Raw genomic sequence first — 23,366 nt, forward strand, 5'->3', positions numbered from 1 at the left:
GTTTATAATGCTTGTACAATTTGATATAAAAACCTAACGAAAATGTTTTAAAAGAGAAGAATTACTAGCCAATCTCATTCATGAACATAGGCAAGAATCCTAAACAAAATATTAACAAATGAGAATGTTAGTATATATTAAAAAAGGGACATCATCACAGCCGAATAGAGTTTATTCCAGGAATGTAAGGGTGGTTTTACATTCAGAAATAATAAATGGAGTCCAGAGACACAGAAGATGATGATGGTCTCCACAGACAAATTACGAAAACAGAATATAAAGCCTGGAAACTAGAATGACCTAAATATCCAGAAGCTCCTCCGTTAGTTAGATTTGTAAGAAATTTTAATATAGATAGAGTATTTCCAGTGAGATGGTAGATTCACAGACCATAGCAGTGTTAGCAACATGGCAACTTCATACAGCATTAAAACATTACTTCAAGAGCTAGGAAGTCTAATGACATCCAAAGAAAATATGAAACTTCCACAGGCATCAAAAGAGCAAACATGCAACAAGTGATTTTAGAGGATCTCCAACTTGTCTCAAATCAGTAACCTTCTACTCATTCATGTTAATATCTTGATTGAGTATTACAGTACAAAACAGTCAAACATTTAATAAAATAATTCCAACTGGTAAATATGACCTGGTCATTAGTAATAAAATATTTAAAACATGTACACTTATTATGTTTTCAGACAGCAGGAGGAAAAATATACCACAGTATTTTTTCTCACATCAAGGCACTGTCATTTAAACATAAACCTGGAATTCAGGTTTACATGATAGGATCAAGGCAAGAAGTATCAGATTGCTATGGAATAATATATGTTTTCAAAAGAAGGAAAAGCATAAATCACATGCTCGCTTAGTCAAAGAGTTGAAATTTTGGGGCCAGCCGGGTGGCGCAAGTGGTTGAGTGCACGTGCTCCGCTGCAGCGGCCCCGGGGTTTGCCAGTTTGGATCCCAGGCGTGCACCGATGCACCGCTTGTCGAGCCATGCTGTGGCAGCGTCCCATATAAAGTGGAGGAAGATGGGCATGGATGTTAGCCCAGGGCCAGTCTTCCTCAGCAAAAAGAGGAGGATTGGCAGGTGTTAGCTCAGGGCTGATCTTCCTCACAAAAAAAATGGGGGGGGGGGTGAAATTTTAATTGTTTAAAGTAGCAAGTAAAATGAATGCTATTGCTAACCATGTTGACTTTTGAAAAGATGCTAACTTCTAATCAAGAGTATGTTCAGGATTGTTTCGATGCCTGTATTTATTAAAAACAAATGGTGAGGGCTGGCCCGGTGGCATAGTGGTTAAGTTTGTGCACTCTGCTTTGGCAGCTCGGGGTTCACGGGTTTGGATCCTGGGCGCAAACCTACACACTGCTTGTCAAGACATGCTATGGCAGCGTCCCACATACAAAATGGAGGAAGACTGGCAACAAATGTTAGCTCAGGGCCAGTCTTCCTCAGCCAAAAAATGAAAATAAAAACAAACAAATGGTGGATGACTTCACTTATATATGGAATCTAAAAGACAAAACAAATAAACAGACAAAGGAAAACAGAGACAGGCTTATAGATACAGAGAACAAACTGATGGTTGCCAGAGGGGAGGGGACTTGGGAGTGTCAGGCAAAATAGATGAAGGAGATTAAGAAGTACAAACTTCCAGGTATAAACAAGACGTGGGGATGTCATGTACAGCATAGGGAATATAGTCAATAATATTGTAATACCTTTGTATGGTGACAGATGGTAACTGGACTTATTGTGATCATTTCGTAATGTATGTAAATATCAAATCACTATGATGTATACTTGCAACTAATGTGATATTGTATGTCAGTTATACTTCAATAAGAAAAAATTTAAAATAAAAAAATAGTGGAGAGGGATGGATTTCTATTCAGAGTAGCTCCTTTGTATTACATGTAACAAACATGGTAAATATTTGTTTATAACCTTTGTTTGACAAACCATACCCTTAAGTTTAAGTGGAATCATCAAAAAGGAAATAGTTGTATGATATGTAATTTTGAGATTTGTCTTAAAATGAAAATAAAATGTAGAAAGTATCCTCAGAGACTGTGCCATTTCTATTATATCGCTGTAATATGTGTACAATGCGTTGTAGAGGTAGTAAAAATCAAATTATGTTTTTTAATCTTAACACACCTATTATTTATCCTATTTTGTATATTGTGAATTAGAAGTTTGCAAAATATTTCAGGGACAAAAACAAATTATTCAATTAGTTTAATTCCTTCTTTGCAGAATGAAGAATCCAGGTATTATAGTGTGAGATTTTATTTTTAATATCTTCAGAACTATTATTTAAAAAAACCTTCATAGCAATTCTTTCATATTTCTGGATTACCGGTTTTCTTGGTATACATTCCATTTGTTCCTTATCACATCTTTCCCCTTATTTTTCTGTGAAGCTTCAGGTTAATGACATTGAACTAACTGAATATTTACATTGTTAATCCCAAGTGTTTTTAGCACTAACTAGGAGTAATTTTATCTACTCTATCCACTTGGCCTCTGTCCTAATAAATATTTCATTTTATTTAATTAATTTAACTTAATTTTGAAGTTGAAAGCTAATTTATGTTCTCTTCTTACCAAAATGACCTGAGTAGTTCCTTGGTTTTGACCCCAAAGGACTGACATACTTCTTTGCTCAAAGTATATTTTCTTATGGAATTTATAAAGAAAATAGAACCTTGGTCTGATAAGGTCTCCTTTAATTTTGGAAAGCTTAATTGTTTATCTCATACTTTACCCACCAAAAGCAACCTAAGCCAAAGTAGTCAAAATATGAAATTAGATGTTCAGACTTTCAATTTGTAAAGTGAAGGTGGGGGGACTACTTTAGATTATATTAAAATACTTTAGTCACTTTTATGATACAACAAGGACAAATTTCTCAACCGTATACCTGAGAAGTCTGTATTAAGTTCATTCAGACTTAAAGCTGTGAGCTACCTTTTCTTGGTCAAATTATATACTATATTAAAGTCAATGAAAGTTTGTCTAAGCTTATTAATTTCAATCTGCCTTTTGTATTTTGGATTATTCAAATATTTTTAAGATACGTATACAGAGCATTCACATACAAATGAATAGTGCATGTGGATTAATATAGATTTGAATTGCCTCAGCACTATATGAAAGTAGATATTGAACTGTCAGTCTCTAATAATTGCTTTTCCACTTTGAAAATTTGTCTTGTCATACGTGGACATTAATAATAATTCAAGAATAGGAAAGGGGATTTATCCCTGAGAGTTCTGTCTTACCCATTTTTAAAACCATATATTAGTAATTCTGGGAAACTCTGGATACTATGCTCTCTGTGCTCCTTGCTTCTCTCATATCCACCACCATGAAAGTTTGTCTTTTCTTGCCCTGAATATGTTGTCAGAATTGTCCTCATCATGTTTGTTAGACTTCTTTTATTTTGGGGATTATGGATCTCTGCGGAACTCTACTTACCAGTTAACCAGTCTTCAAAGTAGAATCCATTTTGTGTGTCACACTCAACCTGTATGTGGCAACTTAAAGCACACTAGTTGATTACAAGGGGGATTGGTAGAAAACCATGCTTACTTATAGTAACATATTTAAAAGGACAGGTTCTTTTTATAGCACCTTTATTGTGATATTATTCACATACCATACAATTCACCCATTTATAGTAAGTGGACAATTTTAGTTTACAGTTCAATTCACAGCTGTGCAGCCACCATCACAATCAATTTTAAAGCATTTTCATCATCCCCCAAAGAAACCCTGTACCTTTTAGCAGTCACTCCTCACTTCCCCTCATCCTCCCCTAACTAGGCAACCACTGATCTAATTTCTGTCCACCTATTCTGGACATTTAATGTAAATAGAATCCTGCAATATGTGATCCTTTGTGACAATTCTTTCATGTAGCATAATGTTTTGAAGACCTATCCATGTTGTATTATGTATCAGTACTTCTTTTTATTGCCAAATAGTATTCTATTGTATGGATATACCACATTTTATCCATTCATTAGTTGATAGGAATTTGGGTTGCTTCCACTTTTTGGCTGTTATGAGTAAGGCTACTATGAAGGTTTGTGTACAAGTTTTTGTGTAGACATATGTTTTCATTTCTCTTGAGTATATACCTAGAAGTGAACTTGCTGAGTCGTATGGTAACTCTATGTTTAACCTTTTGAGGAACTGCGAGGCTACTTTCTAAAAAGAAAACAGATCTGATGCAATTTTTATCTGTTTTGTAAAGTGGCCAAGCTTGTAAAAGTGTAGATTATTAACCTTTAAATGAACTAAAAAATTGCCTTAGATATTTGTTTAAAAGACCAGCAGGTAAGACTCTTGAAGATAATCATGTATTAATGAAAAAAAATTTTAAATATAATTTACCACATTAAGAAAGTAAAGACAATCCACAAGATCATCTTAATAGATGCAGAAAACCATCTTACAAAATTGAACATCCCTTCGTGGTGGAAACGCAAATACTCTTATCAAACTACGACTAGAAATGAATTTTTTTAATCCAATAGAGAATATTTACCAAAAACCTTACAAGAAATATCGTACTTCTTAGTGAAGTGTTAAAAACTTGAAGATGGGGAATGAGATAAGAGTGCCTTCTATCACAGTTTCTGCTCAGCGTATACTGGAGGTCCTTGCCAGTGTAATAAAGCAAGAAGAAGAAGTAAGAGCTGTAAAGATTGGAAAGGAAGAGTAAAACTGTTTCATTCACAGATGATGTGGAGATGTACCTAGAAAAATCTAAAAGAATCTGCAGATAACTTTTATTTTTTTATTTTATTTTCTTTATAGTTTTATTTATTTATTTATTTTTTCCCCCAAAGCCCCAGTGGATAGTTGTATGTCATAGCTGCACATCCTTCTAGTTGCTGTATATGGGACACGGCCCCAGCGTGGCCGGAGAAGCGGTGCGCCAGTGCGCGCCTGGGACCCGCACCCGGGCCGCCAGCAGGGGAGCGTGTGCACCCAACCGCTAAGCCACAGGACCAGCCCCTGCAGATAACTTTTAAAATTAATAAGTGAGTTTAGCAAAGTTGCTGGATTGAAGGTCAGTTTTTTTAAAAAAGCAGTTTTGTTTCTATATATCAGCAATAAGCAGTTAGAAAATGAAATTTTAAAAAAATACCACTTTGGGCCGGCCCCGTGGCTTAGCAGTTAAGTGCACGCGCTCCGCTGCTGGCGGCCTGGGTTCGGATCCTGGGCGCGCACCGACACACCGCTTCTCCGGCCATGCTGAGGCCGCGTCCCACATACAGCAACTAGAAGGATGTGCAGCTATGACATACAACTATCTTCTGGGGCTTTGGGGGGGAAATAAATAAATAAATAAAATTATTAAAAAAAAATACCACTTAAAATTACATACTTTGATATAAATATAACGTTAAGATGTATTAAACTTCTATATAGAAAACTATTAAATGTTGAGAAAAAGATCTAAATAAAAAGAGAGATATATCGTGTTCATGATTTCAGACACAATATTGTAAAAGTGTCAGGTTCCTCCAAATTTATCCATAGATTGAATGTAATCTCAATCCAAGTCCCACTGGGTTGTATGTGTATGTGTGTGCATGCATAAGTGCATACAAATTGACAAGCTGATTCTAAAATTGATGTGGAACTGCAAAGAGCCATGATCTCCAAAGCATTCTTTTGCTGAGGAAGACCGGCCCTGAGCCAACATCCATGCCCATCTTCCTCCACTCCATATGGGACACCACCACAGCATGGCCTGACAAGCAGTGTGTCGGTGCGCGCCCGGGATCCAAACCCCGGGCCGCCAGCAGCGGAGCACGTGCACTTAACTGCTACACCACGGGGCCAGCCCCTCCAAAATATTCTTGAAGAACAAGGTGGGATGACTTACTCCTGGATATCAAGACTTATTACAAAGCTAGAGTTATTAAAGACTGTGTGGTACTGGCAAAACAGATAAATCGTGGAACAGAATAAAGAGCCGAGGAATAGACTTACACACGTATGGACACTTGATCTATGCATAACAAAGGTGGTTCTGCAGAGCAGTGAGGAAAGAAAGGTCTTTGAAATAATGGTGCTCAGGCAATTGGATATCAGTATGGGGCGGGGGGAATCTCGACCCTCTACCTCACACCATAGTCAAAATGACTGGTATTTTAGATCTAAATCTGAAAGCAAAACTATAAATCTTCTAGAAGATACTATAGAATATTTTTAAGACCTTGGGGTAAAGCTTTCTAAATGAGATGAATAGAATATAGAAAGTAATAACCATAAAGGAAAAGATTGATAAATTGAAGGAAAAGATTGATAAATTGAACTACATTAAAATTAAGAACCTCTGGGGGCCAGCCCCGTGGCACAAGCGGTTAAGTGCGAGCGCTCTGCTTTGGTGGCCCAGGGTTCGCAGGTTCTGATCCTGGGCACGCCCTGAGGCACTGCTTGTCAAGCCATGCTGTGTCGGCGTTCCATATAAAGTAGAGGAAGATGGGCACGGATGTTAGCTAGGGCTGATCTTCCTCACAATAAAAAAATATATATATATTAAAAAAAAAACTAAGAACCTCTGTTCATCAAAAAGATATGACTACAAGAAAATTAAAGGCAAGCCACAGAATGGAAGGAAATATTTACAGCAAATATAATTAACAAAAAGCTTGCATCGAGAAGATATAAAGAACTGTAAATAAGAAAAGGATATACAACCCAGTAGAAAACAGTAAAGAGAATTGAACAGATAATTTTTAAAAAGAGGATATTCAAATGTACAAAAAATTTTTTTTGAAAGATACCCAAGGTCGTTAGTAATCAGAGAACTGCGGATTGTTACCACAATGAGATACCACTCACACGCTCTGAAGTAACTAATATTCAGAGACTTACGGTATCAAAGATTGGCAAAGCATGAAGCAACCAGAACTTTCTTTTTCTGTCACTTTGGGAATCTGTTCAGCTCTATCTACTAAAACTAAACAAAGTACAAAATGTCATAGCAGCACTATTCATATTGGCCAAAAACTAGAAGCAGCCCAAATGCACAGCAACGAATACAGTAGAATGGCTGAATATATCATATTTCTACAAAGGAATATTATACAGCAATGAATGAATTAACTACAGATACACACAACAGTGTAGAAGAATCTCACCAACTTAATGTTAATGGAAAGAAGCCAGTACCAAAAGAATATATCCTGTATAATTGCATTTCATATAAAGTTCAAAAACTAAACTGTCATGTCTGATGTCAGGATAGTGGTTACTTTGGAGAGAAAAGAGAGAGATGATTGTAAGGTAGGAGGGCTTCTGGGGTGCTAACAATGTTCTATTGTTTGATCTGGGTGGGTTTTTCCCATTATTATTTTCCCCAACTTTGTTGAGGTATAATTGATGTACAATAAACTACACCTGTTTAAAATGTACAGCTTGATCAGGTATATATGTATATGTATGTATACACATATGTACCCATGAAACCATTACCATAGGCTAGATTAAAAATGTTTCTGTCTTCTCCCCTTCCCCCCAAATCTCCCCAAGCCCTTTCTAATCCATCCTTCCCTCTACCCTAGGCTCCAGGGAACCACTGATCTGCTTTCTGTCATTATAGATTAGTTTGTATTTTCTAGAATTTTATATAAATGGAATCATACAGTAAATACTCTTTTTTTGCCTGGCTTCTTGCAGTATAATGATTCATCCAGTTGGTTGTGTGTTTCAAAGTTCACACAACATAGTTCCTTCCTTTTTATTGCTAAGTAGTATCTCATTGTATGGATGTACCACAATTTGTTTATCCATTCACCTGTTGATGGACATTTGGGTTGTTTACAGTTTTTAGCTATTACAAATAAACTTGCTATGAACATTCATGTACAAGTCTTTGAATGGACATGTGTTTTCATTTCTCTTGGATCATATGGTAGGTGTGTTTAACTTTTTAAGAACTGTTGTTTTTATACAAGTGTTTACTTTTGATAATTCATTGACTTGTACATTTATATTTTGTACACTTTTCTCCATGTATGTAATACTTCTCAATGAAAAATAAAATACTAAGTTTTCTAGCATGAAGTTATACCAGAATGAGAGGTCTCATTCTGGTCTCATTTAGGGAGCCCACAGCCTGGCAGGTACCCCTTCTCCACTCACCCTAAAACACAACCTGACAGTTGACGTATCTCATTGTATACATAGTTACACTTGCCTCTCACAAGGACCTAGAGAGAGAGCAACACTAGGGAAACCCATAGAGGCTACCCATTCCTTTAGTAAATATGAATAAACAACCAGAGATTACTGGCCATTCAAGGAAAGTAGCATGAAAGAGAAAACCAACACCTAAGGAAACATAATTCAGGGAAAAGAAGATAAATTTTAAAAACTAATATATTCAGAGATTAAAGAAAATATTGAGTCCGTAAATGGGATGCTATTAAAAGAAGCAAAGAACCAAAAAGAGCTTACAGATTTAAAGAATACGAAAACTTTCTAAGCATGACACAAAATCCAGACGTCATAAAAGATTGATAAATTTGCCTACATAAAAGTAAAAATTTCTGCATGGCAAGAATCACCATGTAAGTAAAATCAAAAGACAACAAATTGAGGAAAGATTTTGCGACTCATATCGCAAAGGGCTGATTTCTCTAAAATAGAAAATGCTCCCTCAAAGCAATAAGATAAAGATCACCCAGGGGCCAGCCCAGTGGCATAGCGGGTAAGTGCGGCGGCCCGGGGTTTGCAGGTTCCGCCCCGGGCGTGCACCGACGCATCGCTTGTCAAGCCATGCTGTGGCGGCGTCCCATATAAAGTGGAAGAAGATGGGCACGGTTGTTAGCCCAGGGCCAATCTTTCTTGGCAAATAAAAAAGAGGAGTATTGGCATCAGATGTTAGCTCAGGGCTGATCTTCCTCACAAAAATAAAAACAAGATCACCCAGAAGGCAGTGAGCAAAGGCTGTGAATAGACAGTTCATAGGGAAGAAAATACAAATGACTCTTGAATATGTGAAAAAGTGGTCAAAGTCAATCATAATTAAGAGAAATGATTAAAAATATACCAACATCCTACTTTTCACCCATGAGACTGGCAAAAATAAAAAGTTGTAACAAACATTATTGGTGAGGATGTGGGGAAATAGGCCTTCTTACATGTGAGTTAGTACATCTTCTACGAAGGGCGTTTTGGCAATATCTATCAAGATTAAAAATGCACAAGCCCTTTGATTTAGCAATTGCACTTCTAGGAGCTTCTCCTACAGTGATATTTGCCCTTGTCCAAAATGCATACACAGTTACTTATTGCTGCATTGTTGACAGTGCCTAAAGACTGGAAACAACCTGAATACCCATCAGTAAGGAACTGGTTAAATTTGTAATTCGTCTACAGTGTAACACCATGCAACTCTAACAAACAGGGAAAGTCTTTTTAAAATACTTGATATAGAACAATCCTCAAGATACGATGTCTAGAGAGAAAAGCAGAGTGCTGAGTATGTATATGACATGTTCCCATCTGTTTGAAAAAAAGAGTGGGGTCAGGAGAGCAAAAATATATATATATTTTTTCTTTGAGGATGTTTAGACTCTCGCTGGAAAGATGCTGAAGAAACTGATAATATTGGTTGCTTCCGAAGAGAAGAAAGTGAGCGGCTTTCTAGAGGGCTGAGTTTAGAGGGAAACTTAACTTTTAAATTTTAAAACATGCAAATGTGTTTTCTATTCCAAGAAAATTTTAAATATTTTCAATAGAAGGTTAAGAAGAAAAAGTTGAAGAATTCTCCCAAAATGTATGATTGAAAAATAGAAATGGAAAGTATGAGAGAAAAATTAAGAGAGAAAGTATAAGAGCAAAATTAAAATTGAGAGAGAATTAAGATTAAGGACCAATCCCAAAAGGTCCAATAGGATACCCAGAAGGAGAGGGCAGAGAAAATGGAGAAGAGGGAGTTATCAAAACAATAATAGAAGAAAATTTCCCAAAACGGAAGAAGAAAGTGGCCTAATTCATTGTTAGTTCTTTATGTTGATTCAGTAACTCTCCTCCGTTAGTGCTAGTTTTACCCTCTGCAAGTATGAACATCTTCTGTGTGGTAACTTAAAATATGTGAAGACGCCTTACACCTCTGCCGTCCTCTGTTCCTTTTCAGATTAACTATTCCTGGTCCTCCCATCAGTTTTGTAAATATTTCAAATAAAGCGTTAGTGAATGTGTGCAGAAATGGGCACACTCATGCACTATAGGTGGGCATGTAAGTGATTACAGTCTTTCTGGAAGGCACCTTGGCCGTATTGATGAGCCAGCAATTCTTCTAGGGTGTCATTCTGGAGAATTAATCATGTATATGCACAAAGATTTGCATACAGGAATGTTCATCACAGCATTGTTTGTAATAGCAAAAAGAATAAAAGGAAACAATTTAAATGTCCATCTAAAGAGGACCAGTCAAACGAATCATGGCTGTAGCCGTTTTGTTGGAGCCCTTGGAGTTCCTCAAGGGAACAACCTTGATCTCACTCGACACGGAAAGCGCTCCAAAACACATTAAGTGAATTGGACAAATTGTAGAAGGATATTTACAGCAGGATCCCATCTTTATAAAAGCTGTATGTGTATGTGATGAAGTGCCTCAAAAAGGAGACTGGAAAGCTGCACAGCAAACTTGACAATGGTGCCTTGGAGGGCAGTGTGTCGGGCACAGATAGGTGACTGGGGACTTCCTTGTTGTGCTCTATTTTCATATTGTTTTATTCTGTCACAGTGGGAATATATTCAGGAACTACTTGTGTAATAAATATTTCCCAATTTTTTTATTTTTTAATTTTTTAAAAGATCCCTTTCCCTTGAGTTACTTTTTATATTATGTGATTTTGAATCCCTTTACAATTCTACTTCCTCTCCTCTGGATGTTATTTTGATTTGTCTTAAAATGTGGAGCCCAGGTTGGATATAGTAATGCAGATTAGGTCAGACTAATGCTTCATACAGTGGAATTAGTATTATCCAATATTTGGGTGCTGTACGCTTGCTGTGTAGGTTGACATTGGCCTTATTGCAATGGTGGCTTATAGAAATTTATGGCCAGCTAAAACTCCCACACCCTTACACATGAACTGCTAAGCCTGGCATTTTCCATCTTATCCCCTAAAAGCACGTCTGTAGAGTGTTTGCCTTCAGGATCCCCTTATAAGCCACACAAGAAAATTATTGATTACTTTGCTATCATACCTTGTTTCTGACCAAAAGTTGTCTTAAGTATTAAATTATTGCATATGGCTCAACCTAATATCTGACTTTATGGCTCACTTTATTCATGCAGACCTAACTCAATGTTGTATTTTTTGCTTTTAAAAAAATTTATACATGTAAAACCTGAATGTATTGTAAAAAATTATTATTCTTATTGAATTTGATGTGTATTTTTTCTTCCTTCTATTCACTTTTGTACGTATAAGTACCTATAGAATATATACTTTTGGGGTTTTCTTGGGTGGGGATACATTTTTAAAATAATTGTTATACTAAGTTGTATTCTTCTTTTCACTTCACAATATCAGTAAATGTAGATCATCCTCTTCAATCCTAGGTATTATAAGATTCTTAAATTGTTAACAATTGTGGGTGAAAACCAAATCGCTCATTGATTTATTTTTTCATTTCTAAGGCTACTAGTAGAATTGAACATCTTTTTTTGGGGGCTAAGGAAGATTCGCCCTGAGCTAACACCTGTGCCAGTCTTCCTCTATTTCGTATGTGGGTTGCTGCCACTGCGTGGCCGCCAACATGTGGTGTAGGTCCACGCCGGGAACTGAACCCGGGCCGCCGAAGGGCGGCATGCCAAACTTAACCACTAGGCCATGGGGCTGGCCCCTGAACATCTTTTTGTATGTTTGTTGGCTATGTATTTTTTTTTTTTTAACTTTGTTCATGATGTTATAGTACAGAAAATTTAAATTTTGATGTAGTCAATATATCAATATTTTCCCTTTTCTAGTTTTTGGTTTTCGTGTTTTGTTAAAAATAGCTTCTGGGGGCTGGCCGGATGGCGTAGTGGTTAAGTGCGTGCGCTCCACTGCTGGCAGCCTGGGTTCAGATCCCGGGAGCGCACTAATACACTGCTTGTCGGGGCATGCTGTGGCGGCGCCCCATATAAAGTGGAAGAAGATGGGCACAGATGTTAGCCCAGGGCCAGTCTTCCTCAGCAAAAAGAGGAGGATTGGCATGGATGTTAGCTCAGGGCTGATCTTCCTCACAAAAAAAGAAAGAAAGAAAGAAAATAGCTTCTCTACCTCTTGTTCATAAACATATTCTTCTGTATTTTCTTGCAATACTTTTATAGTGGTTTATTTTAATTTAGATATTCAATCCATCCTCAGATTACTTTTCTGAATGATGTGAGTTAGAGATCTAACTTTATTTTTTTCCCAAATAGCTAATAGTCCCGATTTATTAATAGTTCATCTTTTTCCACTGATTTGAAAGGGCAACTTTATTATATACTAAATTCCTAAGATTTATATATACACATATATAAACACATAAACACATATATATATAAACAACATATATATACACACACACACAAGCATATGTGCCAGGCATACATATACATATATATGGGCGTTTACTGTATAAAGACTGCCTGCTGTTCTGTTCATTGATATATTTGTCATCCGTGCCACTACCACACTATTTAGTCTGTCTACCAGTACAAGTTCCCTGTTTGTCCTCCTTTTCCAAAATTGGTTTGGTCATTCTTTTACGTTTATTTTTATAGATTAATACTTCATAGTTTGAATATTTAAAGACATAGGGGAAAACGTTTGCCATCATTAGGGATATTCAGGAAGATGTGCAGGGCTGGCCCAGTGGTGTAGCGGTTAAGTTTATGTGCTCTCTTGCAGCGGCCCGGGGTTCACCAGTTCGGATCCTGGGCGTGGACCTAATCACCGCTCATCAAGCCATGCTGAGGCGGTATCCCACATAGAAGAGCTACAACTCTACAACTATGATACACAGCTATGTGCTGGGGCTTTGGGGAGAAAAAAGAAAAAGGAAGATTGGCAACAGATGTTAGTGCAGGGCCAATCTTCCTCAAAAAAAAAAAAAAAAGAAAAACATGCTGAAGACTTTGAGAACAGTTTTAGAAAGGGGGGCTCCAGGCTGGCCTGGTGGCGTAGTGGTTAAGTTCATGCACTCTGCTTAGGCAGTCAAGGGTTTGCAGGTTCGGATCCTGGGTGCAGATCTACTCACCACTCATCAAGCCATGCTGTGATGGCGTCCCACATACAAAATGAAGGAAGATGGGCACAGATGTTAGCTCAGAGACAATCTTCCTCAGCAAAAAAAGGAGGATTGGCAACAGATGTTATCTCAGGGCCAATCTTCCTCACCAAAAAAAAAAAAAAAAAAAAAGATGGGCTGGCCCCGTGGCTTAGTGGTTAAGTGCGCACGCTCTGCTACTGGCGGCCCGGGTTCGGATCCCGGGCGCACACTGACGCACCACTTCTCCGGCCATGCTGAGGCCGCGTTCCACATACAGCAACTAGAAGGATGTGCAACTATGACATACAACTATCTACTGGGGCTTTGGGGAAAAAAAAGGAGGAGGATTGGCAATAGATGTTAGTTCAGAGCTGGTCTTCCTCAGCAAAAAGAGGAGGATTAGCATGGATGTTAACTCAGAGCTGATCTTCCTCACAAAAAAAAGAAAGAAAAGAAAGGGGGGCTCCAAAAGTATTTTGAGAAATTAGAGATATAACCTGATGATAATTTTGAAGAGGATGATATCCATTTCATTTTAGGCTTGTTTTTTTTTTTTTTAATCGTTCATTTGTCACCTCACTCTATTATCTAACAAATTAGCCGTCTCCCAGCTTTGTACATTTTGATGTACAAGTGTAAAGTCCTTGTATGCCTTTGTTTAAATAACTCATAAGTACGTTGAACACAAAAGTTGAGGATCAAGGCTTTTGACCCCCTCTACTGAATTCTATGCAGGATGATACAGAGCCTTTAATCATTTTGATTTTGAATAACTAGTTCTGAATCTGCCAAAATATACACATATCCTCAAGGAAAGACTTGATCAAATGCTTAAACTCAACACCATGTCCTCAGTAATCCCTAATCCAGCCCAACAGGGAAATGAAGTTAAATTCACCTTGTCCTGTTTATTGCATTCATGCATTCTTATAAAATACTAACCCTTTGGTTAGTGCAGTGGGCTTAACTTCACAGAAACTGAGCCTTAGGAAGGGGAAAACAACTCAGGAAACACCAACAGTAAACTAAAAAGTAGGATGTCCTGGATGATTCCAGGCTTGTACAGAACTTATCCCTTCCCTACTCTCCCTGTGACATTCTTTCCCCTCCTCCTCTTTCACTGCGTCAGACCCACAGTGGGGGAGGAATTCTGACTGATGCAGTCTGGCTTCAGATCCCACGTGCTTATTGGCTGTCGTGCATGGGCCTCCGATTCCTCCATATGCAAAATGGGGATAATGACGTATGGTACCCTCCTCGTGGGCTTGTTGCGAGGATTCAGTAAGATCCCATCAAACACATAGAACAGCGCCTGGCATGTTAGTCAGCCCTAGTCACTACGTTAGCCATCTTCATCATTAAGTCGTCAACACGTTATTAATGGTGTGTGCTGTTCAACAAGACATCGAGTTCTGACAAGGCAGAACTCGATGATCTCGAAGGTTTCTGTTAGTTCAAACAGTTATAATTCTGTGATTTGGAGCTGGTGTAAGCAGTTTCTCCCTATACAGTCTAGGTACACTTTCCTTCCTTAACTGTACCTCCTAGAAGGAGCAGTTGTGCTTCCCCAGTATATGATGATCCACCTTCTCAGAAGTCCTCTGGAAAAAGAAATGTGAAATTTGGCCTGACTGGAGAAGTCTCATTGCAGCATTTGTAGCTGGAGTGAAATGGATAGTGTAATTTATTGGCGGTATTGTGAAGAGAGGCAAGCACATCAAACCCAAGTCCATTTACACTTTCTGGTAGGAAGCGAATATGGAATGGTGGTGGCACTGATGATAACAGTTAACGTTTATTGAGCATTTTCCATGTGGCAGGCAGTATGCTAGTATGTATTATTTCATTTACTCTTTGCCATAATCTCATTAGGTATATATTCCTATTATCCCCATTTTGCAGATGAGGAAACTGAAGCACAGAGATTAAGGAACTTGCTTCAAGTCACGCAGCTAGTAGGTGATCGAGTTGGGATTTGAACATATATAATCTGATTCTGGAACCCATGCTCTTAACCATTATGCTGTATTGGATTGATTCCAGATAGAGAATCAGTCTAAATGAGCACATACAATTTTATACCAACTTTTTATTTTGAAAAATGACAAACTTATGAAAGAATTGAAAGACTAATATAAGGAACATGTATATAGATTCAAAAATTTTGCTTCATTTAATTTCTCTATATATAACATCTCTTTTTTTAAAAAAGTAAATGGCAGACATCACAACGCTCCTAAGAACAAAGACAATCTCATAAATAACCATAATACTGTTATCACATACAAGAAGTATCATATTGAGTATAGACAATTTCAGTAACCTTTAGTTTGTTTTCAATAAGTCAAATCTCGGGCCGGCCCCGTGGCTTAATGGTTAAGTGCGCGTGCTCCGCTACTGGCGGCCCGGGTTCGGATCCCAGGCACGCACTGACACTGCTTCTCCGGCCATGCTGAGGCCACGTCCCACATACAGCAACTAGAAGGGTGTGCAGCTGTGACATACAACTATCTACTGGGGCTTTGGGGGAAAAATAAATAAATAAAATTAAAAAAAAAAATAAGTCAAATCTCCTGTGAGATAACTGAAATTGCACTGCTCAAAAAAACCCTGATCAAAATCTGATTTTTTTTCCTTCTCAGAAGTCATATTCCATGCCCATTGGCATTGAATTTCAGCGGAGATATGCGACAATTGTTCTGGAGCTTGAACAACTGAACAAGGACCTAAACAAAGTTTTGCATAAAGTTCAGCAGTACTGCTATGAGGTAGGTCATCTGTATGCATTTCCCTTGGGGGCTGCGCCCTCCACTCTTATTTGAAGCTTAATACTGTTACCTTCACAGTTTAGAAAACTTAAACTAAGCGAATATATGTATGAGGTCCTTTAGCAGAACCATATTTTATATATATTTTTACTTCTTACAGCATCAGTGTTGAAGAATGATTTTCACACAGTAAGCTATCAATCCTGTTGATGTTTTATTTGTTTGAATTACAAATGATACAGCTCTCCAAAAAAATTTAGAAAAATCCGGAAAAATATTTACTCTTATTTCCACTACCCTAAAGACTATATTTTGATTTATTTCACCTCAGCTTTTTTTTTTAAATACATGCTTTTTCTCACAAAGTTATGACCATGCTGTATATACAATTTTGTTTGCTCTTTCTTTAAACTTTACATTAGAACTATGGCTTCTTGAACTTCAAACACATAGATCATAGGCTTATTTGTGAATTATCATTATCATGCACATAAAATGATACATATGAAGGTGGTTTAACCATTTCACCGAAAATTGAAGTTTCTTACTACTTAAGAAATTCTTACTACAAGGTCAGAATTAAATGATTGAGATGAGTTTAGAATGCCCCTGCATTTGCATTCTTAGAGGTTTATGTTTCCAGTAAAACCACCACTATGTGTGACAGGAGATTCTTAAACTGTTAGCTTTTTATGATAACTAGCCTCATAGATAAATCTCCAAGATCTGCCATAGGTGATGTTCTCAATCCACTTGAATTGAACTGAGGGAAATGAACTGTGGTTACTTATAACTAAACTCTGAGTATATTTTGCTCATTCCTCTAGCCATCCATTATCATTTATTTTTATTTTCCTGGTAGTTGTCACTTACCTACATAGCAAATGTGTTCAAGAGGACACTTAACAAAGCTGATGATAGGTGCAGAAGTGGGTTGCTCATCGATCTTTTTGTATATATAATTTCATTATGTACACAAGGCCTTTTGTGATAGGCTCATTTTCTAAAATAAAACGATTTAATTTTCACAAACCTCTCATGGAAGTACAATATTGATTTTAAAATAAGAACATCTCAGAGAGAACACTCTGACTAAGCAGTTCTACTCTTAAGAATATACCAAGCAGATATGTGAACACGTATTTAGCAAAAAACATACACTGGAATGTTCATAGCATCACTGTTTATTATAGCCAAAAATTAGAAATTAGCCAAATGCCCATCAGTACTAGAATGAATCAGTAAACTGTCATATAATTATATAATGGAAGACTGCTCAGCAGTGAGGATGAGTGAACTCAACTACATGGAGCACTGTGGATGAACTCAGATATAATGTTGAACAGATGGAGTCAGACACAGAAGAATATATAATGCATGCCTCCATTTATATACAGCTCAGAAGCCAGCAGAAGCTAATGTATGATGCTGGAAGTCAGGAAGGTGGTTACCCTTAGGGTATTACACTGGAAGGTGGCATTATGGGGGACCTCTGAGGGGCTGGTAATAAATGTTTCGTTTCATAATCGAGATGCTGATTTCTCAGGCATGTTTGATTTGTGAAAATTCATTAACCCATACACTTTATGCTTTGTGAACTTTTATGTATTTATGTATACTTCAATTAAAATTTTTTAAAAAGTGTTAGAGGACAAAGTTATTGATTGCAGCTTTACTGGTAATTGCAAAATATTAGGAAAAACCTGAATGCCCATACATAGGGAATTGGGTAAATAACTTATGGTGCATCGACACAGTGGACTCCTGTGCTGCTAGAAGAACAAATGAGGAAGCTCTCTGTTTACTGGTATGGAGTGATTTCCAGGATATGTTAAGTGAAAAAAGTAAAGTACAAAAAAGGATGTATAGTATGTTACCTTTTGGGTAAGCAGAAATAAAATATACATGTGTCTACTTAGTTTTTCAAAAATAAACACAGGAAGGATAAACCAGAAACTAATTTGGGAATGGGGTGGGGACTGGGGAGCAAGGAGGAGTGACGTTTCTCTGAGTGTCTGTTTCCCCAACAAATACAGGTAAAATGGAATCCAAACAGAAATAAATGAACCTAACTATATTTCAAAGGAATAACATAAACACACTGAAGGGGGCAAAAACTAATCCAAGTAACTGGAACATAGTATTGACTATATACCCTTGGTCTAAAGGTAAATCAAACTTGAAACAAATACTGAACTCTAGTTAGTAGGACTTTTTCTCATAGTGGTATGGATTAGCAGTTCTGAAACTCTGTGTATTCTAGGATGGGGCACATGAGTAAATAAGTTTATTGAAGATAATGGGAGCCAGGTCTCTCACCTTTGGAGTAGGGAGTTATGGAGAAGAGGAAGACTAGAACAAACCCTGTGGTGTTAGATTAGAATAGGAAGAATCAGTATGAACTCATGGTTCATCTTATTTTTATAATACAGATGTAAGTAAGGTGTGTATCTGTAGAGAGAGCCTAGAAGCAGTGACACCCTGATAGCAGTGAATACACCCAGCACCAGATCTTAGTTTCTAAACACTGTTCTCCAGTAAAAGGAGACAGGGCTTCTTGAAAAAGAGACTGATTCCAGAGGTAGCACAGAGAAAGTGGAAGATGAGCCTGGACCATCTTATTGTGCAAGGGAAGTGAAATGTGCCCCAAAAATTATGGGGTCAGGTCAAAAGGATCCAGCTTGACAGGGGTCCCACTGGCCAAATCTGGGACAATTTGAGCTTCAGCATAAGTAATTACAGTAAGAGATCATAACCCATTGAATAAAATAAGAATCCATCAGTCCATAATATTAATTAACTAATTAATTTTTAAGGAAAAGTTCTAATTGTAAAATGCCAGCTAATAAATGTAGAAAGAATGGTAAGTGAGTAAAACAGCATTTGGCAACCATCATAGTAATGACTGGTAAGGGCAAGAATCATCAATAGATGCTAAAACTGGTGGGTAAAAGTTTGGTGACGAACAGAATCTTTACATAGCCTCAAAATATCCCTTCACAAATACTTATCAGTTACATAGGGAAAATCTTTTACTGTGGGGAAATCTGGAAGACACTTAACTACCTTAACCAAGTGATCAAAGATAACATCACCAGTAATGTGACAGATCAACATCATGTACCTCCTAATCACGATGCACTGGGAACTCAGCATCACTTTTGTGGTATTCCTGCCAAAAATGCATAACCTCAGTCTAACCATGAGGAAACAAACAAACCCACATTGAGGGACGTTATACAAAATAATTGGCTGGTACTCTTCAAAAATATCAAGGTCATGAAAGACTGAGGAACTGTTCCAGAATAAAGGAATCTAAACAGACATGACAGCCAAATGCATTCAGGGGAAAATAGCTATGTCTAGGACATTATTGGGACATTTATGAAATCTGAATATGGACTGTTAGAAAATGGTGTTATATCAATGTTAAATTTCCTGATTGTGATAACTGCACTATGGTTATGTAAGAGAATATCCTTGTACTTAGGAAATACAAACTGGAGTATTTAGGGGTAAGAGGCAACTTATTCTCAAATAGTTAACGGGAAAAAAATTATATACACACAGAGATCAAATGTTAAATAAGACAAATGGAGTAAACCATAAATAGTGAATCTGGGTGAAAGGTTATCAAGAGTTTTTTGTTCTATTCTTTTTTAGAAGTTTCAAATTATATCAAAATTAAAAGTTACCAAAAAAATAAAACAAATCAGAAAAAAAAAACTGTTAGAGGAGAAAAAATTTCTAAGGTAAGAGTTAACATTTTTGTTATAAATAATAGTTTTGTAAAAATCCAAATCTGAAGACAGGGCACAAACACACAGAAATTATCATGGCCTTATGAATGTACGTCATATGTTTCAATCATCTGTATTCAGCTTGCTCCAGACCAGGGGCTGCAGCCTGCAGATCACCCAACAGACATGAGACGAAGGTGCGAGGAAGAAGCGCAGGAAATTGTTCGGCATGCAAATTCCTCAACAGGACAGCCCTGTGTTGAAAACGAAAACCTGACAGACTTAATCTCCAAGCTTACAGCTATTTTATTACAAATTAAGGTAAATTTCAGAGAAAATATTTTCTTAATTTTGACACCTAAACAATCTATGCTAATTTGATACTAAAAAATTATAATCCATAGATTATATCAGATATTTTTGTCTGTATTTGAACTATACTTCAATTAAAGTTTGAAATTTTTTTTTCCTTTAGTGTCTAGCAGAAGGAGGAGACCTGAATTCCTTTGAATTCAAATCACTTACAGATTCATTAAATGATATCAAAAGTACAATAGATGCTTCTAATATCAGGTAATTCATAAGTTGTACCCTAGTCATTTTTATATTAAATTCATAGTGATTTCCAGCACAAGTTTTAAGACTTACGCATATTTGTGAAGCATTCATGTAATTTTTATCCTTTAAATTATAAAAGAGCTTTTCAGTTATATCCAATCTGTTGACAGAATACAAATTTCACATGGATTTTTTATATTTCTGATATAAAGGAATGAGAAGACATACAGTATTTAGGTTTGGGTTTGGCATGAAACTTAAACTTGGAAACAGAGCTTCCCCAGTCTTTCCAGCACTCCCGTGGCTCCTTTGCTTCTTTTGAGCATACTTTTTAAATTAGTACTGAAGTAGAATTATGGCTAATGGAAAGAGGAGATTTATTCCTCCCCTGGGGTCATTATCTTAGCTATTCCCTAACTACAATTCAGCTCTTCCTTTTTTAAAACTCGTTTTTCTTAATTTTGTGAAATAAAGTTGTTAACCATGTTTTCTTCTTTCTTTAGTTGCTTTCAGAATAACGTAGAAATCCATGTTGCACATATTCAGAGCGGCCTAAGCCAGATGGGAAACTTACATGCCTTTGCAGCAAATAACACCAACAGAGACTGAATAGAAGATTTAATTACTCCAACTGCTTAGGACATTGTTTTTGAGAAGTTCTTTTCCTTTATATAGGCTTCCAACACCAAATAACCTAACTGCTGGAAAATAAAGAGAAATTTAAGTCTCCAAATAAGGCATTTTAATATACTGTACTGCTTCTTAAACCAGCATTGCTGACCAGCATTATATTTATTTTTCTTTTATTATTCAGCTGCAGTAGCATTGCTTATGTTACAGGTTTATTAGCAAGTTATTTTTAAACTGAAAATGTCTGAACATAATATAATTTCATGGAAGAATATGTTGACCATTTTTTAACGTGCATGAATTCAACCCAACACATACAGACAACTACTGCAATGGAGAACATGAAGAAACATGGTCTTTTTGTGCATACGCGTGGCAATGTGGAAATTCCATCTAGAAAATTACAACTCCAGTTTATTTAGTTGATCGCCATCTCAGTCTTCAAAAGATAACATCATGCGATATGAGAAGTCCTAGTATTAAGGAAGCCACTGGAATATAGATGGGAAATATGGACTTTACAAGTATATATGATATATACTTGTGATGTGACATGGTTCTATAAATCATTTTATAATAATAAATATTTTAATTTATCATAATTTATAAAAGAAACCTTTGTTGTTTGTTGAAAGAAAATGAAGGAGCAGGAAAAAAAATTACTGCAAAATGCTAAATTTCAGCAAGTGGATTTGGCATGTCTTTTCCCATCAATTCAGGGCAAAAAGTGCTATTGTTATGAGATTTATTAAAAAAAAAAAGACTGATACACTATTTTCTTATTTTTTGTTTATTTGCACAACTTTTGAACCAGATTACTGGTTAAAATCCAACAGTACACAATTTATAAAGTAAAAAGATTTTATAAGGAAAACAAATATAATAACCAGTGCTGTGAAATGCAGAAAAAAGGTTTGTATTCGGTTGTGGGGGTTTTTTTGTTTTTGATTTCTGTTTTTTTAAGGAAAACCCTGCCTAAAATGTTAATCTTGTAAAAAGTGTGTATTTGGAATTTCCTTTGTTTTAATATAGAATATTATAAAGTCAAAATATAATAAATTGTTTTCAGATTTGGAGTTTAAGATATAGCTGTAGAAGTGGCTTTGATTCTTTTAGATGTCTCATAAAATGAGACTTTTTATATGTTAATGTATAATAAAACTGAAATAAGATTATTTTCCATTTGAAATTTTTGTATAGTTTAAAAATGCTTCCATATTCTTTGTTGGTATTGTGCCACTGCAAAACTTTAGTGCAGAGTTTATATTTAGCTAAACTGTTATGTTAATTAAGAAATGCATAAATCTTTTATTCTTAATATTTGTAATTTTAAATAAATTGATCTATGAAAATTAATATTGTCTACATTTTCATTTAATATAAGTTAGTAAGTATTCCTTCTATTAAAAAAGTTTTAAAGAATTGCAATTTCCACTAAATTATATTCTGAGGGGAAATGGCACAGATTAATTACCAAGTCATTTTGAATTACGATACCATCCAATATTATTTTAGGGAGGGTTTTTTTTTCCATCTGAGTAAATCACTGTGGAAAACACTAAGCAAGTAAGTTACTTGGCTTACTATAGACCTAGTGAAAGGTTGATTTTAATATATTCTGCCTAGAAATTAGGTAAGCATTATTCCTTTTCCATTACTTAAGCCTTACTCATCTCACTTAAATTATACGTACCTCCGTTTGCACATACGGTCGGCCCTCTGTATCCGCGGGTTCCGCACCCACGGCTTCAACCAACCGCTGATCGGTCTGTGTAATACGTTTACAATCCACAGTTAGTTGAATCCACGGAGGCAGAACTGGCCCATTCAGAGGGCCAGCTAAGGGACTGGAGCATCTGCACAGGGCGTCCTGGAACCAATCCCCCGTGGATACCGAGGGACAGCTGTTTTTTAATCAAGCACTGTGTCTTTCAGTGCTATCATGTGTTGATGGTAGTAACTGTGCCTAAGATTATGTTGGAGTTTTATTTTAGGAAGAAGAAAGCTATATATTCAAAGTAGTCGCTTTGGGTCAGCTGTACATTAATTTGAATGATGCTGCTACTGGTTAACACATTTTTGGAGCTCTAAAGAGAGCCATCAAAGCCAGATTGAGCAAAAACAAACAAGCACACCACGTGTTGTGTAGATTTGGTTCTGAATTACTTTAAGTTAGTTCCAAAAGTCAGCCTCACTTGCTCACCATTGAGAATCGACCAAAAAATCTGCCTGTTACATTTTTTCTCTTGAATTCACGCACGTTCTCCATCTTCATCATCACCACTACTCTCAGCCCAGCTTCCGTCATCACTAGCCTGGAGCATGGCAGTCATCTCCTAACTTATCTCCAGTATCCACTCAGCCCTCCTCAAA

The 23,366-nt window shown here is 36.6% G+C and overlaps 1 protein-coding gene across 1 annotated transcript in view; it reads left to right on the forward strand.

Annotated features, from left to right (window-relative positions):
• Window positions 1-22,349, forward strand: part of LIN9 (lin-9 DREAM MuvB core complex component) — an 83,204-nt gene extending 60,855 nt beyond the window's left edge. The window contains exons 12-15 of the mRNA XM_058533597.1: window positions 15,940-16,065; window positions 19,947-20,126; window positions 20,281-20,378; window positions 20,867-22,349. Of these exons, the coding sequence (XP_058389580.1) occupies window positions 15,940-16,065; window positions 19,947-20,126; window positions 20,281-20,378; window positions 20,867-20,972 (510 nt within the window). The 3' untranslated portion in view covers window positions 20,973-22,349. The remainder of the gene's footprint in view (window positions 1-15,939; window positions 16,066-19,946; window positions 20,127-20,280; window positions 20,379-20,866) is intronic.
• Window positions 22,350-23,366: the final 1,017 nt, after the last annotated feature.

The sequence above is a fragment of the Diceros bicornis genome, chromosome 38 (genome assembly GCF_020826845.1).
Source record: "Diceros bicornis minor isolate mBicDic1 chromosome 38, mDicBic1.mat.cur, whole genome shotgun sequence".
Lineage (NCBI taxonomy): Eukaryota > Metazoa > Chordata > Mammalia > Perissodactyla > Rhinocerotidae > Diceros > Diceros bicornis.